The 17,089-nt window shown below is 34.8% G+C and overlaps 1 protein-coding gene across 1 annotated transcript; it reads left to right on the top strand.

Moving 5' to 3' along the window:
• Positions 1-2,559: 2,559 nt before the first annotated feature.
• On the top strand, positions 2,560-2,956 carry K441DRAFT_540228 (uncharacterized protein; the record flags this gene model as incomplete). The annotated part of the gene is made up of 2 exons (XM_067642588.1): positions 2,560-2,663; positions 2,824-2,956. Coding segments are annotated over 2 exons (237 nt in total), but the record flags the coding sequence as incomplete, so codon positions are not given.
• Positions 2,957-17,089: the final 14,133 nt, after the last annotated feature.

Here is a 17,089-nt window from a genome sequence, read left to right as displayed (position 1 = left end):
AAGACTAAAAATGTTAAAGAGTGAAGAGATTTATGCGAAAGTATACGTAGGTCTAAAATCGGGGGCGTTAAATAACCTAGAAAACGAGAACGAAACGCTAATTACCTATAAAAAAATTCATTAGCGGGCCATTGCGGGTATAGAGGCGTTTGGATAGCTAAGCTAGTAAGTACTAGAGTGCTAGATTATACTAATATCCTCTTAAGTCCAAGCTAAGTAATAGGCTTAAAGTATAGGGCTATATACCGGGGCTTAGTTTCGGTTCTAGTTATACATAGGAGCTAAATATACGTCTTATATTAATAAATAGGAGGGAGTTAAGTCGTGGGGTATATGCCATTTCGTCTATGACGCGTCTTATAGCCTATATATTGATCGCCGGTTTATATCATTTGTATAGTATATAAGATGGGTGCTATAAGGTATATAGTAGCAAAACGAGGCATATTGTCTGCGTGCGTATCTTGGCTATAACCGTATATGTTAACATTAGAGATTAATATAAACGTTTTCTATCTAGCTCCTTATCTCCCTATTAACCCTTTAAAAGCCTAATCTCTTTAATAAAGTCCGGTATAAATAAGCCTCCTTAAGTAAGAAGACTTAGAAGTGGGGGCGCTACTAGCGTTAATATATAAACTACTTAGAAAACTAAAACAACCTTTTTAAACGACGCCCCTCTACTCTTACGTCTTGTAGGGCCTATATCTCTTATAGGATTATATTACTTAGTTAATGCCTAGGGTTAATTAGTCGATTTGCTTACTTCCTCCTTAGACGCTATATTTAATAAAGCTAAAACCTAAGTTAGTATAAGTGTTCTAACTATAATATAATAAAACTAACAATGGGCTTTCCTAACGGCTTGTATTATACGCTAATTAAGGACTTTAGTAGCCACCTAGGGTATACTCTTAGCTGCTAGCAGCTTATTTAAACGCTCTAAAAGCTCCTCCTATTTATCTATAAGAACCTTAAACTAAGTAGAGCGTATTAGATATAATAAGCGAAGTTGTTTAGCTTCTTCCTATGTAAATGTTTGCCGATCTTTATTACTAAGAGTTAAGGCTGTACTTATATCCCTACTTACCAAGAACCGCTTCTATTAAGTTTTAGAATGTCTAGCAACAGCCTATATATTACTAGCTTTAGACCTAGCAGTAAGACTTATTATATGTAGTGGCGTTAAAATAAGAAGTTGGTATTACTGCGCGGAGTGCTATTTACTAGGGTAAGGCTATTGACCGCGTTAACTCTATTAACCCCATTAACCCTATTAACTATATTAACTATATTAACTATATTAACCTAATTAACCGCTAGTAATATAAAACCGGCTAATGCTACTAGTCTACGCTTCCGCCTTCTCCTAATGTAGCTAATAAAGTTATAGATATGACAATGGGTTGGTCTATATGACGATATTATATTGGTGCCTCTCTGGGTACGCTAACCCTATATTTGCCTTTGTTTACCGGTTCTCTTTACGTTCTAATAAGCTTATCCTATAGGTAGCTCTATATCGCTCTCTTTATTATAAGCCTATAATAATTACCCTGTTTCATTGTAAGATACTAGCCTCCTCGGCATCGCGTCCCTAAAGAGTTGAATTAATTACTTAAACTAGACAGATGGGAGATTTCTAGGATAAGTTAATACGAGCCTTAATTAAGGTTCTATACCCTAAAAGCCTTTCCTGCTGGGAACTAATTAGATTCTTCCCTATATTCCTTAGAGAATTAACTTAATCCTAAATCTAAGTAGGTGCTTTAATATTGCTTTGCTAATGGCTGACTATATTAAGCCTGGGTTCTGTTTACCATTATGAAATTTAGGGCTTACTAGTAGAGTTATAAGGCCTATGGGCTAACTAGGCTGAAATATAGTTACCTTCTTTCCTTTACTGTAATGTATGCTCCTCTACCTATAGCCGCCGCATACGTTTATATAGTGTTTATTTATTGTCTTATAATTTTCCGTACTTTTACTAGATATAGATAGTGGGGTTTTTCTAGTTATATAACTAGCTTTATCTAGGTAGAAGGGTAGTAGAAAATGCTTGGCATGTATATAAGCTAAATATCAACTTATAACTTTAGAAGTCATATTAGTCCTTAGTTAAGCGACTAATATTTAAAGCTCTAACTAATTAACTAAATCCGTCGCAGATTAGACGAAGCTAATAACAACTTCTTAATATATATATAGAGGCTCTAAAGCCACGTTTAATAAAGCAGAATTCTCATTTTTAATTGTCCTATTTGACACTAAATCACACCCTCAAACATTGCTTGAGACGTAGTCGAAACTAGAACTAGGAAAGAAAACTAACAAAATATATTATCTAAAAATGTTCTACTTGGCTTAGCGCAGCTTATAAATAGCAAGAAATATAGTAACTTAAAACTTATATACTAGGGGCTAGAGTTTAAAGTCTATAAAGCGATTATATGCACCTAATCTCCTGTACTTACAGCTGTATATAATGGAGGCTTTTAAGTAAAAGCTAACTAAACGTTTAATAGAATTAACCCTAACTAGGAACTAACTAACGGGTAGGAGGCGGCGACTAACATTATAAATATTAATGAGTTCGATTCCGGCACCGTTAAGAGAATAATCCAATTTATATATAAGAGGGACTATAATAATGGCGAGGAGGAGTAAGGATCTAATATTGTAAGTGTGGAAAAGCTCGGCTAAGGTAAGGGATATATTCGCACGCTAATCTAATTTATCTATACTTAAGCTTTAATTTATAGAATTAGAGGTAGCGTAACTTGATAATGCTAATGCCTTATTGCCATCTAAACTAGATAGTAGTGGTGGCGATGATAGAGACACAATAATATGGCCGATAACGGCCTATATTACACTTCGCCACGTCTATATTAATATAATTGCCGATTATTATAATATACCACAGCTAAAAGAGCTTATAAATATAAAAATCTAACGTATTCTAGGAACTAGCTAGTCCGTAAACAGGTTTCCTAATATTGTTAAGGATGTCTTTAGCCTAATAGGCGACTTAGTATTGTATAATATAATCACCTTAATAGCGGCCGAGTACATTAAAGAGCTTATTAAACTTGAGGACTTTGTAGGGCTAGATGTTATAAGCGATTTCGCCATTGGTATTATATGGATGGTGGTTACCGCATCTAAGGATATGGAGGAAAATTTTATATAGAAACTTTAAGCTGTCTAATCTCAGCTATAATAAATAAAATCACTGCTTTAATCCGCCGAGGCGAGGTACGCCGTGGCTGAGCGTAAAAGCGAAAATATTAATAACTGTTTTAATACCCTCTGCATGACCAGGACCTGTTATAATATTGGTTATAGAGCCGAGTTTATATATTATATTAAGGACAGCAGTTATCTGTCTAACCCTAATTACCCTTATATACTTCGTTGTAAAAGGTGCGAGCGTTATATATAAGTAAAGATATATAGCTTAGGAGATTGGCTTAGGTAGGAAGTTATTATATAATACTTCTCTTCCTTTCTCTATTTGGGTTAATCTAAGAAATTCAAATGTATATCTTGTCCATAGTCGGTCCGTCAGATATTGTGTAGCAACTGTATTATCTATCTCCTATTAGCCTCCCCTTACCTCACCCCTTACCCCACTATTTATCTTATCCTTTACCTTACCCTTACCCTCACCTTACCTATTACCCCTTGCCCCCCTAGACGAATTATAAAATCCTAGTCATTGTATCTATTCTACTAAATACTGGAATAGGATTGGATAATAACAGACTAAAATGAAATAAAAAGTGGTAAAGAATAATAAGATAAACGCGAAATGACTAGGAAAAGGTCCTATGTATACTAAGCGCATAGTTCTAAAGATGCATTTTGTGCTTAAGGGTCACTTTATAAACGTTATATTTAATCTTACCCTACTATAAGAGTTTAGAGAGATGCGCTTGTTAGAAATGCTTTATGAGAGCAGTTAGAGTATGGAACCTATATATACGCTTACTAATTAGTAGCTTTTGGTTCCTAAGGCAGATAAAGTATATTTTTGGTCTTTTCTCCTTATATAAGGATAACTTTGTATTCTCTAGCGCTTTAGCCACTTCTAAAATCTTAGCATCTTCTTTAATCTTGACTTGGCTAAGGGCGACACCTGCCTTAAATTGTCTCTGGTGATAACTTAGCCGATACGCTCTACCTTCCTCAATATTGCAGTAATCTACAACTGTATTAATAGCATTATTGCGTCTATATATCTTATCTTCTAGTGATGTACTAGGTAGCGTTATAATCACTTTAATAAGGCATTTGTGTTCGGCTAATTTATTATTATTAGATTCTAAGGTTGCTTTAATATCCTTACTAAATATAACTCTAGAAAGTTGCCGCTTAATGTTAATTACAGCTTGTTTATTATCCCAATTCTTTTTAATATTTTCTAATAGCGTATTTCTCTAACGTTGCCTTTTATTTGTGATTTTTTAGCTAAGCTTTTAGTATTCTATACTTCCTGCGGTTTTGTACTTAAGGCTAAGCTTTAGCTTATTTTGAACTTTAATCAAAAAATAAATACGCGGGTTCTCGTTTACCAATAAGGATTGTTCTGTTATTAGGTGCTGTGGCCGCCGCAGGTTAATTAATTGGCTCATTCGGTATACTGCTTTTATTAACTTTTCTTAAGGCTCTAAGCCTTAAACGATTACTTATGTATCTACGTTAATACGCCGTAAAAGGTAGTGCTTTAGGAACGTTTGAGCGTCGGCGTACTACATTATTAGGTTCCGGAGGGCATTAGTTACATTACCTAAGTAGTAAAGATATTAGAAATGTCTTAGTAGAACCGGCTCTATATAATAAAACTTACTATTCTTATTAAATGCCTTGCCTACGCCGTAACGGAGACTATATAGGCGCGCAACCTGCCGAAATCCCGTAATTGTGCTAAGGTCCTTAATCTACAGTAAAAGAGTTAAGTACTATAAAGGTTGGTCGGGTAAGACCTTATAGCCATAGAAAGCTTTAATTGATCGCTAAAATACGGGGATATTATCTAGGTCTGGATGGAGTAGTAGCGGCAACTAGTTACGCCTAGGCTTAATATATAGCTTAGTAAGCTATTCCGCGGACGTTAGGTTAGGGGCTCTAAAAGCTTAATTAGCAAAGAGGAGGCCTAAGAGAAAGACGTAAGGGCTAAGAATAAGTAAAGGGTTAAAGATAATCTCAGGAATTAGGAAAGTATTACTAGTTCTCTATAAGCATAAGGTAAGAGGAATAAGGTAGAAAGATAACACACGCTTCCTTTATGCTAAGATATTCCTTAGTAAATTTAAATATAAACTTAAGCACGATGTTATAGGGACCGCCCTTTGGGTCCTAAATAAGTGTAACTATTATATATCGGTAGCATAGGTTTAGAAGAGCTTTAGGTTAGCTCGCAGTACAAAGACCTAGTTATATTAAGAAATGCACTTGTATCCGATGTCGTCTAACTATATATCGCTTCCTTGTTGTGACTAAGTTAGTCTTAAGGACTAGGGCGAGATCCTCCACGTCCATAATAGTCTTTTCTTACTTTTTCTCGCTTAGACCATATTTCTCCGCCAGTTTCCGAAGTACCTAAGAAAGATATCTTAGCTTTGCCTTACCTTACTAGGTTAAAGGATTAACTAGGAATATAATCACCTTATACATCTAGCGGTTTAGTTCGCTAGCAATTTTCCCTTTAGTTACTCTCTTGTATATAAGGCGATAGTACTTCTAGTATAGGCTAAGCGAGCTAGAAACCTTCGTCCCGCACTATTTCCTACTACCTTTCCCTCGTTTCTAGTTTAGGGACCAGTTAAAGAAGCTATAAAGGAGCTAAAGCGAGAGGACTCGGTACGTTTTCTTAGGGTCTTTCCCTATATAGGTGCAGTATCTAGAAATTATTAGCTCTCTGCCAAGTTAGGCTTAAGAGGAAGCCACTAAATAGGTTATTATTTACTAATCCCAGTGTTCTTTAATGCGGTTAAGGAGAGCTATAGTGGCATCGGTATAGTCCTGCGTCGTAAAATTAGATTCCTTAAACTCTTTTAACTGTTTAAGGTAATATTCTAGTAGATAGTCTTAATCCTTATAAAGCCATACTTAAGCGGACGCTTCGCAAGCATTTTTAGATTTAGTAGTGCTATTAGTATCACTGTCAAGGACAGTTGGTTCTGTCCGGTAGCTGTCACCGTTACTATCCATATCCATATACTCATCGTTAGTAACGCTGGATAATAAGCTGCGATTTAATAATTAAGCGTGCCGCATTTTAGGGAGCTAGAAGAGAACTTAGGGTAATAACGGCGGAAAGGATATAGAGAGTAATATGGGGTTAAGGAGATAGAAGGGTAAAGAATAAGAGAAACGGGGCCTAGGTTAAACGGATTAGAGGTAAGAGCTATAGAGTATATATAGGTTTAGCGCCAGGCACGTGGAAGGGTTATACTTTTAGATAAACTGGTCTGCCTGTAAAAAACGGGGCACAGGCTAGGTAAGCAAGAGGCTTAACGTTAGACCGGTAAGCAAGAGGCTTAGGGCGGCGGGGAGTTTTAGCAACGCAACCTCCAAAAACGGCAACAGAACCCTCCAAAACCAGCAGTCAGATCTCCATTTTCTTTTTTAATGGAGTAAAGTATATCCTAAAAAGCATAGCAGAGTAGTTTATAGAGAACTTTTATAAGGGATTAACTTAAGAACATAATAAAGCCAGAGGCTTAGTATTAAGACTCTAAAAAGAATATATTATTAACGGAATCTAGGGCTTAGCAAGAAAAGTTATAAAAGAATATTTAGATTGCTAAAGGAATAAATTAATAAGGCATAAGCCATATAGAGGGCTATAACCTATTAAAACGCTAGAGAGACTATAGGAGGTTATATTATAGGACTTTATTATTAAGTTACTAAAATTAAGAAATCCTATTACCGGATAAAATTATAACGTAATCTTAGTAATAGTGAATAAGCTTATAAAGTGGGGATACTTTATAGCATATACAGAAGAAATCTCAGCGGAAGATATCGCTAGAATCTATATTAAAGAAGTATTTGCAAGGCACGGAGTACTAAGTAAGATTATATCGGATAGGGATCTAAGATTTATAGTAGCATTCTAGAAGGTATTCTTAGCAGAGTAAAAAGTTAGAGCAGTAACTTCTACCGCATATTATCCACAAATAGACAGTTAAATAGAAAGACTAAATTAAACACTAGAATAGTATCTAAGACATTATATCAATCACGTATAGAACAATTAGGTATTGCTATTACTAGTTATATAGTTTATATATAATATAACACCTTAAGAAGGAATAGGCATATTACTATTTAAGGCAAACTATGGATATAAGCTAAGAACATCGCTATTATTACGGCAAGTAAAGAAAACGAGTAGTATAGCCAAAGAAAAAATAAAGACGTTAATAAATCTTTATACAGACCTTATAAAATTAGTAAAGAAAGTATAAAAAAGAATAAAAAGGTACTATAATGCTAAGAGATCTAAGGGACTAGATCTTAAGGAGGGAGATAAAGTATAGCTATTATATAAAAATTTCAAGAGTTAATAATTAAGCAAGAAGTTAGACCACGTTAGACTAGGACCTTTTAAAATCACATAAAGAATTTCACCAGTTATATTTAAGTTAAACCTACTAGCTAGAATAAAGATCTACCCTATATAGCATATTATAATACTAGAGCTAGTATATAGGAATATTAAGCCACTAATCTATAAAGCAGACATATATAGAGAATAGGAAAAAAATAAATAGTAAGTTTTAAAGATCGTTAGTTATAAGGACATTAACAATAAAACATAGTATGAAGTTAAGTAGATAGGCTATACTAAGACTACCTAAAAGCCACTAGAGAATTTAAAAAACGCTATAGAAAAGGTATAGGAGTATTAAAAGAAATTAGGTCAGGCAGTATTAAAAAAAAGAATCGCCAAAGAATAAGTTACCTAAGGGGGACCCAGGAAGAGCAGTTACTAAACTACTTAAATCTATTTCCTTCTCTATTAGAAGAGAATCCGTTCTTTTATTACTAAGTTCCTATAAACCTTATTCTATAAGTTTCTACTCCTTAAAACGAACCTTCTTATAAACCTTCTTAAGACAAAGTAGATAAGTAGATACCGCGATATAAGCATCTAAGGCCTTCTATTCTACATCCCAAGAACATTCTAACTTAGTAAGGGCTTAAGATAGTTTACTATCTAGCTATATAGCAGTAGATTAAACCTAAGACCCTAAGACAAATTAATTAGGGAACTAGACGACTACTAGGAGTAATAGGTCGCGTATATTTAGTATTAGAAGTAGAGCGAACGTTATAAGACAAACAAATATTCGCTTTAGTATACTCTAAGCAAGAGGACGGTTGTTATAAAGATAGGTTCGCTAACGCAATACAAACTAACCCCTCTTTTAAATAGCGAGAATACGGAGACAGTATAATATTACTAAGAGATAATATTGCAGCAACAGTATGAGCACAACGTTGGGCGTATAAAGAAGAAATTGCTTTAGGTATAATAAGCAATAATATTAACCAAATTAATTAGACGGATATTATACCTCTAATAAACAACTTAGAGATGTTTTAAATCTTTAAGGACAAAGATAAAAAGGAGGGAGATAGTGTTACGAACGCTTTAAGTACAATATTATAACTACTTAGAGAAGAGACAGAAAAAGCTAGTTAGTTAATTTAGGCACGGTCTAGAATAGAGCCGATAGAACTATATAACGAGGAATGGTAACTAAGGTTATATAACATGCTATATATTAAATAAGAGAAACGAGAGGAACTNACGTACCTTATATATAAGACGTATATTACGTACAAGAAGGATTTTATAGGAGTATAGTTATATATTTAAGGACCCTTAGTCCCTACCTAGATAGTTTCTTCCTTATAGTAATTCTCAGAATACAATTAGAGTTAATTTATTGGGCAACCACTCCACCAGTTATTATTACGTTGTTAACTTCTATATTTGCATCACCTACATACCTAGCCCAATAACAGGACCCACCGTAGTTCTTACTACAAGATTCCGTTACAGACTCTATAGCAAAGTTAGTAGTTTAAAGATAGAGCTTATATAAATTGCGGGAAATAAGGTCATTTTATAAGGGATTATAAAGATAGTTAAGGTTACTATATAATAAAGGGAACTAGACTAGTAGTAGAAGATATACACGTATAAAGGGATAATAGTATACTACAAGGAATAAAAGAATGTTTAATTAAAAGTTTCGCGTTTTGTTATAATAACGTATACTAAATTTATAAAGACGCTAAGTATGGTGTAAGCTATTAGCTATAGGAGCTAAAACCTATAGAATATAGGGGAACTAATAAACCATCGCGCAGATTGGATATTAAAGATGACAAGTTTAATATAGGTAAAATATTTATAGATAATGAGGTAATAAAGGTAGCTTACTAGGAGCGTATAAACCTTAAAGAAGTTATATTAAAAGTAGAGACTAAGACCGCTATAAAGCAAGGTTTAGTAACGGGCATTATAATACTGTTAGATACGGTATCTATCGCTTTATAAAATAAAAGGAAGAGTATCCCATAAGGATTAAATAAGTAGACAACTGCTAGTGTTACTTTATTACTTAATAAAGATAAAAGGCCAAAGGCTTAAGATTCTTAAGATAAGATAAAAGACGACTAAGATTTTTAAGATAAGATAAGGTAAGCTTAAGGACCTATAATGGATAGAAACCGATGGAGTAAAGTAATAGCTTAGTTTAAAAATATACAAATGAGCTTAGAATAGAGTTTCCTATAAGCATAAGATTCTTAAAATAAGATAAGAATATCTAAGCCTAGTTAGATTAAGGTAGGAGTAAAGCTTAAGATAGAAGTAAGCTTAGGATTAAAAATCCTATAGGACTAAGACTTTAACATATAAATAAGGACTATTAATAAGATTAAGAAGTAAGAAGACTTTAAGAATCTACTTATAAGACGCGAAAGAAAAGAAACTATAGAGGAATTTAAAGTAAGAATTACCTTATAGTAAGATTAGAAACTAGATAAGAGATCTAGTATACTAGGCCGTATAAGGGATAGAGTATCTATATAAAGAATTACTAATAGGCCTAGAATAGGCATACTAAGAGCTAAGTGGCTTACTAAACTAGAATAAGAAGAGGATTTAGGGATTTTAACTAGGTTTAAGGAACGATATATAAAGGGCTATTATAATGCAGTAATAAGAAGATACTTCCTTACGGACAAGCCGTATACACTCTAGCAGCTATATTAAAGATAGTATAGGTAAAGGCATAATAATAAATGGGAAGATTTCTATATATAGCTAGATAAAAAGGTTGTCTAAAACCACCCGATTATAGAAAAGGCTATAAGTTATATTAAAGAAGCCTTAATTATAACGTTAAAAGATCTAAAGAAATAATTAGAGGATTAGAAAAGCAAGAGGTAAATCTTAATACCTATAAATAAAGTTATAACGCTTAGATTAACACGAGAAAGGTTTAAACTTAAGGTTAAAGACAAGCTAAGAGTTAACCTAAGACACTAAGTATACTATATATTGGCATAGATCGTATATATAGATAATGCGTATAATATATATAGAGTACTAAAAGATAAAAACCGGAAGTACTTAGTAAGGATATATTAGGCACCGGATAAGGCGAAATATAGAAATACTAAGTATATATATAGTTAGCACCTAGTAAAAGTACAAAGCCTAGGGGACTTAATACTTTAGCTAAGAAGATTCCTTATAGAAGAATGCCTAGATAGATAATAGTAGTAGGAATGCCTAGAGAATACGTGTCTATAGTATATTAAAGATAAAAAGCGAACTAAATATTGGCTAAAGGTGGACTAAGTATAAATAGGATTAAGTAGCTAATAGTTAGGAAAAGTAGAGGCCTATAAAACTAGAGGGAACTAGTAGTAAAGCCTTAAACCCTTAAAGGAATTTAAGGACAATACCTAAACCTATAAATTAAGTGGTAAGATTAACAGTTTAAAGCATTAATAGATAGTGGAGTAATAAGGAACTATATTTTACTAATAGAAGTTAAAAGAATAGGGTTACTATATAGGAAAAAGGAGCATCTTTACCTATTAGTAATAATTTTAGGAGATCCGATAGCCTATAGAGGAGGTATTATTAATCTTAAAATAGGACCTATTTAGCTAACTATTAAAGGGAGATAGATTAAGATATCTTTTAATATATTACTATTGGGGAATAATAAGGCAGTACTAGAAATGCCTTGGTTATAGGAATATAATCTAAAGATTAATTGGGTTATAGGTTAAGTTAATATTAGGAATACTTAACGCCGTAAGATATAACTATAAGCTAAGTTAGTATAGTACTAAGTAGGAGCTACCTATAAAGAAACAGAAAAAGGACTAAGCTATATACTAAAAAAAATACTATAAGTATAGTAAGAAACTATAGTTACTAAAGAGTAAAAAGCTATTAGAGTATATAGTATGGGACTATAAGATAGAATTAGAACTAGAAATAAGTCTAAAGTTCTTTCTAATCTATAAGCTTACTAAAGAAGAAGGTAGAGTATTAAAAGAGTTTGTCTAGAAAAACTTATAAAAGGGATATATTAGACTATTGTAGTTATTAGTAGGTTATCTAGTACTATTTATACTAAAGAAGAATGGTAAATTAAGGCTATATATTGACTATAGATAGTTAAATAGTATTACTAGAAAGGATAGGTATCCTTTACCCTTAATTAGCGAAATCTAAGATAGGATAGGCAATGTAAGGGTACTTTTGGTCCCTTACTCGGCTACATCCCGGGAGCTCTCAGGGGCTGCCAAGGCTAGCCTTCAGCTAGGCCTTGGCCACCCCTTATAAGCTCCTCAGGCTTACAGCCTCCTTCCTCCCCCATCGGTTCGTCTCCGTACGAGGCTATTGCCTACTCTTTACCATATCGTCCTCTTCCATCGACTCCCTATGTAACTTATGCTCGGCTTGCCTGCTCCCTACCGTACACCCTAGCAATACTGCCTTATAGGCAACGTGCAAATCTTTATAAAGATAGATCTAAGATAGGCGTACTATTAGATTAGGATTAAGGAAGGTAACAAATAAAAGGCAGTCTTTAGGTTAAAGGAAGGACTATATAAACCATTAGTTATACAATTTAGGCTTATAAACGCACTAGTAATATTCCAGAAGCGTATTATTAACGTATTAGGAGAACACTTAGATAAATTTATTATAGTATACCTTAACAATATTATTATCTACTTAATAATTAAGGAAGAGTACAGAGAATATATTAAATAGGTCTTAAAGAGACTACAGGAAGAATAAATGCTAGTAGTAATTAAGAAATACAAGTTCTTTACTAGGAAAACCAATTTTATTAGATTTATTATTAAACTAGGCTAACTTAGTATAGATCTAAAGAAGATTAAGGCTATAGTAAATTAGTAAGAACTAGAGAACGTTATATAGTTAAGATTATTTCTAGGGTTTTGCAATTACTGTAAAAGGTTTACAGCGTAATAGTTAAAGGAAATTAAACTATTTACGTGGTTAATAAAGAAAAAAGAATTATAGGTATAAGGGGAAGAGCAAAAAGAGTTATTTAAGAAAGTTAAAGAGTTATTTACCTAGGAGCCAGTTCTTAAAATCTATTAACTAGGACTAGAGACGGTTATAAAGATAAATGCATTAGACTATATACTAGGGGCGTACTTTATATAAAAATATTAAAATAGATAGCACTTAGTGGTATACTATAGTTAGAAGATAATACTATTAGAGTTAAACTATAACATCTATAATAAGGAGTTATTAGGTATAGTTATAGTACTAAAGAAATAGAGAGCATTCTTATAAGGTATAGAGAAACTATTTATAGTTAAGACGGATTGTAAGAATTTAATAGAATTCCTAATAATAAAGAAACTTAACTAAAAATAGGTTAGATAGGCAGAAATGCTTATAGAATACTATTTTAAGATTTAGTATACTAAGGGTACAGATAATATATAAGTAGACGCTCTAAGTTAAAAGGCTAAACTATAAAATAATAAAAAGCCATTAGGGGCTTTACTGCGAAAAGACACAGATAGATTAATTAGGTATAATTATCTAAAAATTATAACATGTTACGGCACTGACCTAACGCATACTGTTCCATACTGTCTCGTACTATTTCCTACTATTAGCTGGCCCACCACTAGTGCCTTGGCGGCTGGCCCTACTATTTATATATAATACCCCCTTTTTACCTTCTCCTCTTTATACCACAACGTAGTTATTTAGTCTACTTTATTACAGCACTGTGACAGTTTGTGGTATCTTTAATTTGCGCCCCGTCGCGATCACCAATTCCCTATACCTTAGCTAATTAACCTCCGCCCTAGAGTAATCGCGACCTACGCGCGCCTCTGCTAAAACCAATACGTCCCTAGCACAGTTCTAGAATAATCCTTAGTTTTTACCTAGCACCTAGATGGGCGATACTAACGACACTAAAATGGCCGAAACTTAGAACCCCCGCAACGTTTTCGTAGACCTCTTTATATAGATATACCCTAATATCGCGTAGATAATCCGCCGCTCCCCACTATACCCTAAGACCTTTAAGCCTAGTAAAGCTTACCTTACCCTTACTAACTATACCAACGAGTTCCTTAACAACATTAAAGTAAGACTATAGTGTATATATAATACAAACACCGCTAATAAGAAAGCTAACGAAAACCTTAGTGCCCTTATTGCTTCCTAGATAGGAACTATTAACTCCTAGGTAGAGACTATCGCCGTTTTAAAACAATTAACCTCTATAATAACGGTAGTAACCTAGTAGAAAAAACGGAGGTCTAAAGACCCACTAATATTTAGCGGAAAAGGTACCCCGCTAAAACAATAAGCTAATTTTAAGACCTGGCATATTAAGATTAAGGGAGTCTTTAACCGTGACTAGGACTACTTTAATATAGTTTAGTCCTAAATCCTTTACATCTCGGATATACTAGAGGATAAGGCCTATGAGTTTATTAAGTAGGGCCTAGAGCTTATACACGAGAACCTAAATAATATATCTGCGTGGAAATGGCCCGCTAAGGAAAATATACTTAAAGACCTTACTGCCTACTATAAGGTTCTTAATATAACCTAGGTTGCAAAGAACAAGCTTAACCATTTCCCCTAGGGCGAGCGTAATTACTAGTCCTAAAAGGGAGAGCTTAATAAGCTAATAGGCCGCGCTAAGAAGACAAACAAATAAAAGGTAGACCTACTCCGGAAGTTTATCTCTCTAAAGATGGAAGAGCTAGTACTTAGACTTGCCTATAAAATTAACAATAACGACTATATAGGTTAGAGTAAGTAAATAGATATATTTGCTAAGAACCTCGTAAACTATACACACTAAGCTAACCTTAAGAAGAACGCTAACTACCGCCTACCTACTTAAGCCCCTACCCCTATATTAACTCCGACCCTAGTAGTAACTAAAGAACCTATAGACCTTAATAGAATCTCAGATATAGAGTATAAGCGCCGCTTTAATAATAGACTGTGCCTTACCTATGGCCTACCCAGCTACTAGAAGGACGCCTATAACCCCGCTAAGATAGTAAACCTAGTCCTAATGCCACCCCATTAAATAACGCGAACTAATAACCGCGGACGCGGCAACTATAGAGTCTATTATAGACGCGGCGACCGCGGAGCCTATTATAGCCGCGGCGGACAACCCCCCCCCCTTTAACCCTATGGCTTAGTTACTCTAAATAATGCCCTATATAGGAGCTTAGCCCGTTAATACCGCCTAGTATTAGTAACTCCGCGCTAACGAATATGAACACGGCTATGTTATTAGCGAGGTATTATCTTTCTATACCCCAACTAATACTAATACTAACACCGCCAGCCAGACGGACACTGGACCGCCCCGCTAAGACAGCCCCGTACCCTAGTTATTAAAAGGTAAACCTTTAGACTAAGTCGCGTCTAAGGGTCTAAACTATATAAGGAGGAAGACGAGAAGATTAGGTCCCTGTTACTAGATTAATTAGTCCTTTCTATTAGTAAACTGCTACTTAATCTTAGATTAGCAAATAGTAATAAGAAATTAATCCTTGTTTAAACCCAACTCTCCTTACTATGTAACCTATACCCCTAAGTCTATATTAATACAGTAAGCCTAGTAGACTCCGGTAGTACTGTAATGGCATTTACCGACGCAGAGTCTATTATAAGAAAGTATAACGTTATAACTAAGAAGCTGCTAGCACCTAGGCTACTGCGCCTTGCAGATAGCATCCCAACTTCGCTTGTTATAGACTACTTCACCGCCTAAATGTTAATTGGCCTCTATACTAAAGCTATACTCTTTTTTATTACTAAACTCTCACCTACTACCCTAATTATTCTAGGTATGCCTTAGCTTTAAAAGTATAAGCCCTGCCCTAGCTTTAGGAAGCTTAAGATCCGCTTTAACTTAGACTACTGCTCTAAGTACTACCTTTTATAGGGGATAACCGACAGTAGCAGGGACGCCCCGCGTAGATACTCGGCACTACTAAGCCTAGTGCCTAAAACTATATATAAAGCCCTAATAGTAGAAGACATTCCTAATAAAGGGGAGCTTATGTAGCTATAAAGTAACGAGACAGCAGAAGACCGGACTACCTTAGCACTTAAGACCAAAATAACGGGCTAGCTAGCCTCGCCGAGACTAAGAAAGAAGGTCCGCTTTACGCTGCTACCACTAAGAGTCCAACGCCAACCCAGACACCCTTTAAACCCCAGCCGCCCAGCCTAACACCTAGAACTAAGCCATATACCATACGCACACACTATAGCTCGCGTTATAGTAAGGACTGGCTATAGAACTACTAAGACCCGGATAATAGAAACCGAGCCACCGTAACGCCTAACCTTATACCCACTCCTCGCACGCCTTATATAAGGCCGCCGCTTAGGAACCGCTTTTAAGAGCTAACCAAGACGAGCTAGCCCCGCCGCGATATTGGGAGAAGACCAAATACGCCCTAATCTGGACGATATTATAAACGTACGCGCTATAAACTTCGCCTAGTTTTGTAAATAAAAAAGCGTAAAGGTAATAAGGATCTATATAACGGAGCTAGTAGAACTAATAAAATAAGAAGAGCACTAATAGCTGCTTAAGGAACTGCCTATAGGCTTAATAGAGGTACCGAACCTATTAGAAGAATCCTTCCGCCGGCTAGTAGAAGGTAACTATATAATAGAGGAAGCCCGTAAGGCGCTGCCCCCCTATTTTTATAACTTTCTTAAGATAAATTTAAAAACTAAGCCTAAGCTTCTACGCCAGAAGATAATTAACACTAATATTAAGAAATTCCTAAAAGGCAAACTAGGATTAACCTACGAGGACATTTTATAATGCCTACTAAAGGAGTTTTGTGAATATATTAAGCACTTCCTCCCTAAGAATGTAGATAAGCTGCCCCCTTACTAACCATAGGACTATAAAATTGAGATTATCCCCGGAAACTAGGCCCCGTACTATAAAAATAGACTACTTTTACCTGCTGAACTTAGGTGTATAAAGAAGTGGATTAATGAGATGCTAGATAAGGGTTTTATCTGCGAATCGACCTTACCAGCTACCGCATCACTCCTCCTCGCTGCTAAGCCTAGCGGCGGTATGCGAATCTACTACGACTACTAAGGCCTAAACACAGTTACTATTAAGAATTGGTACCTATTGCCACTAATCTGCAAGACACTTAACGTACTCTATAGTGCTAAGTATTTTATAAAACTTAATATAATTGCTGCGTTTAACCGGATCCGGATTACGGAGGGCCATAAGTAGCTTATAGCATTTATTACCCGGTTCGGACTCTATAAGATGCTAGTTATACTATTTAGCCTCTATAACGCACCCGCTATATTCCAGAACTATATTAACTATATTTTACACAACGCCCTTAATAACTACTGCACTACCTACCTTAATAACGTCCTTGTCTTTTCTAAAACACGCGCCGAGTATACTAAGTATGTAAATAAAGTCATCTAAAGACTCGGTAA

The sequence above is a fragment of the Cenococcum geophilum genome (genome assembly GCF_001692895.1).
Source record: "Cenococcum geophilum 1.58 unplaced genomic scaffold K441scaffold_5, whole genome shotgun sequence".
Taxonomy (NCBI): Eukaryota; Fungi; Ascomycota; class Dothideomycetes; order Gloniales; family Gloniaceae; genus Cenococcum; species Cenococcum geophilum.
Note: the sequence above shows the minus strand (reverse complement) of the source record. Positions and strands in the feature narration are given on the sequence as shown.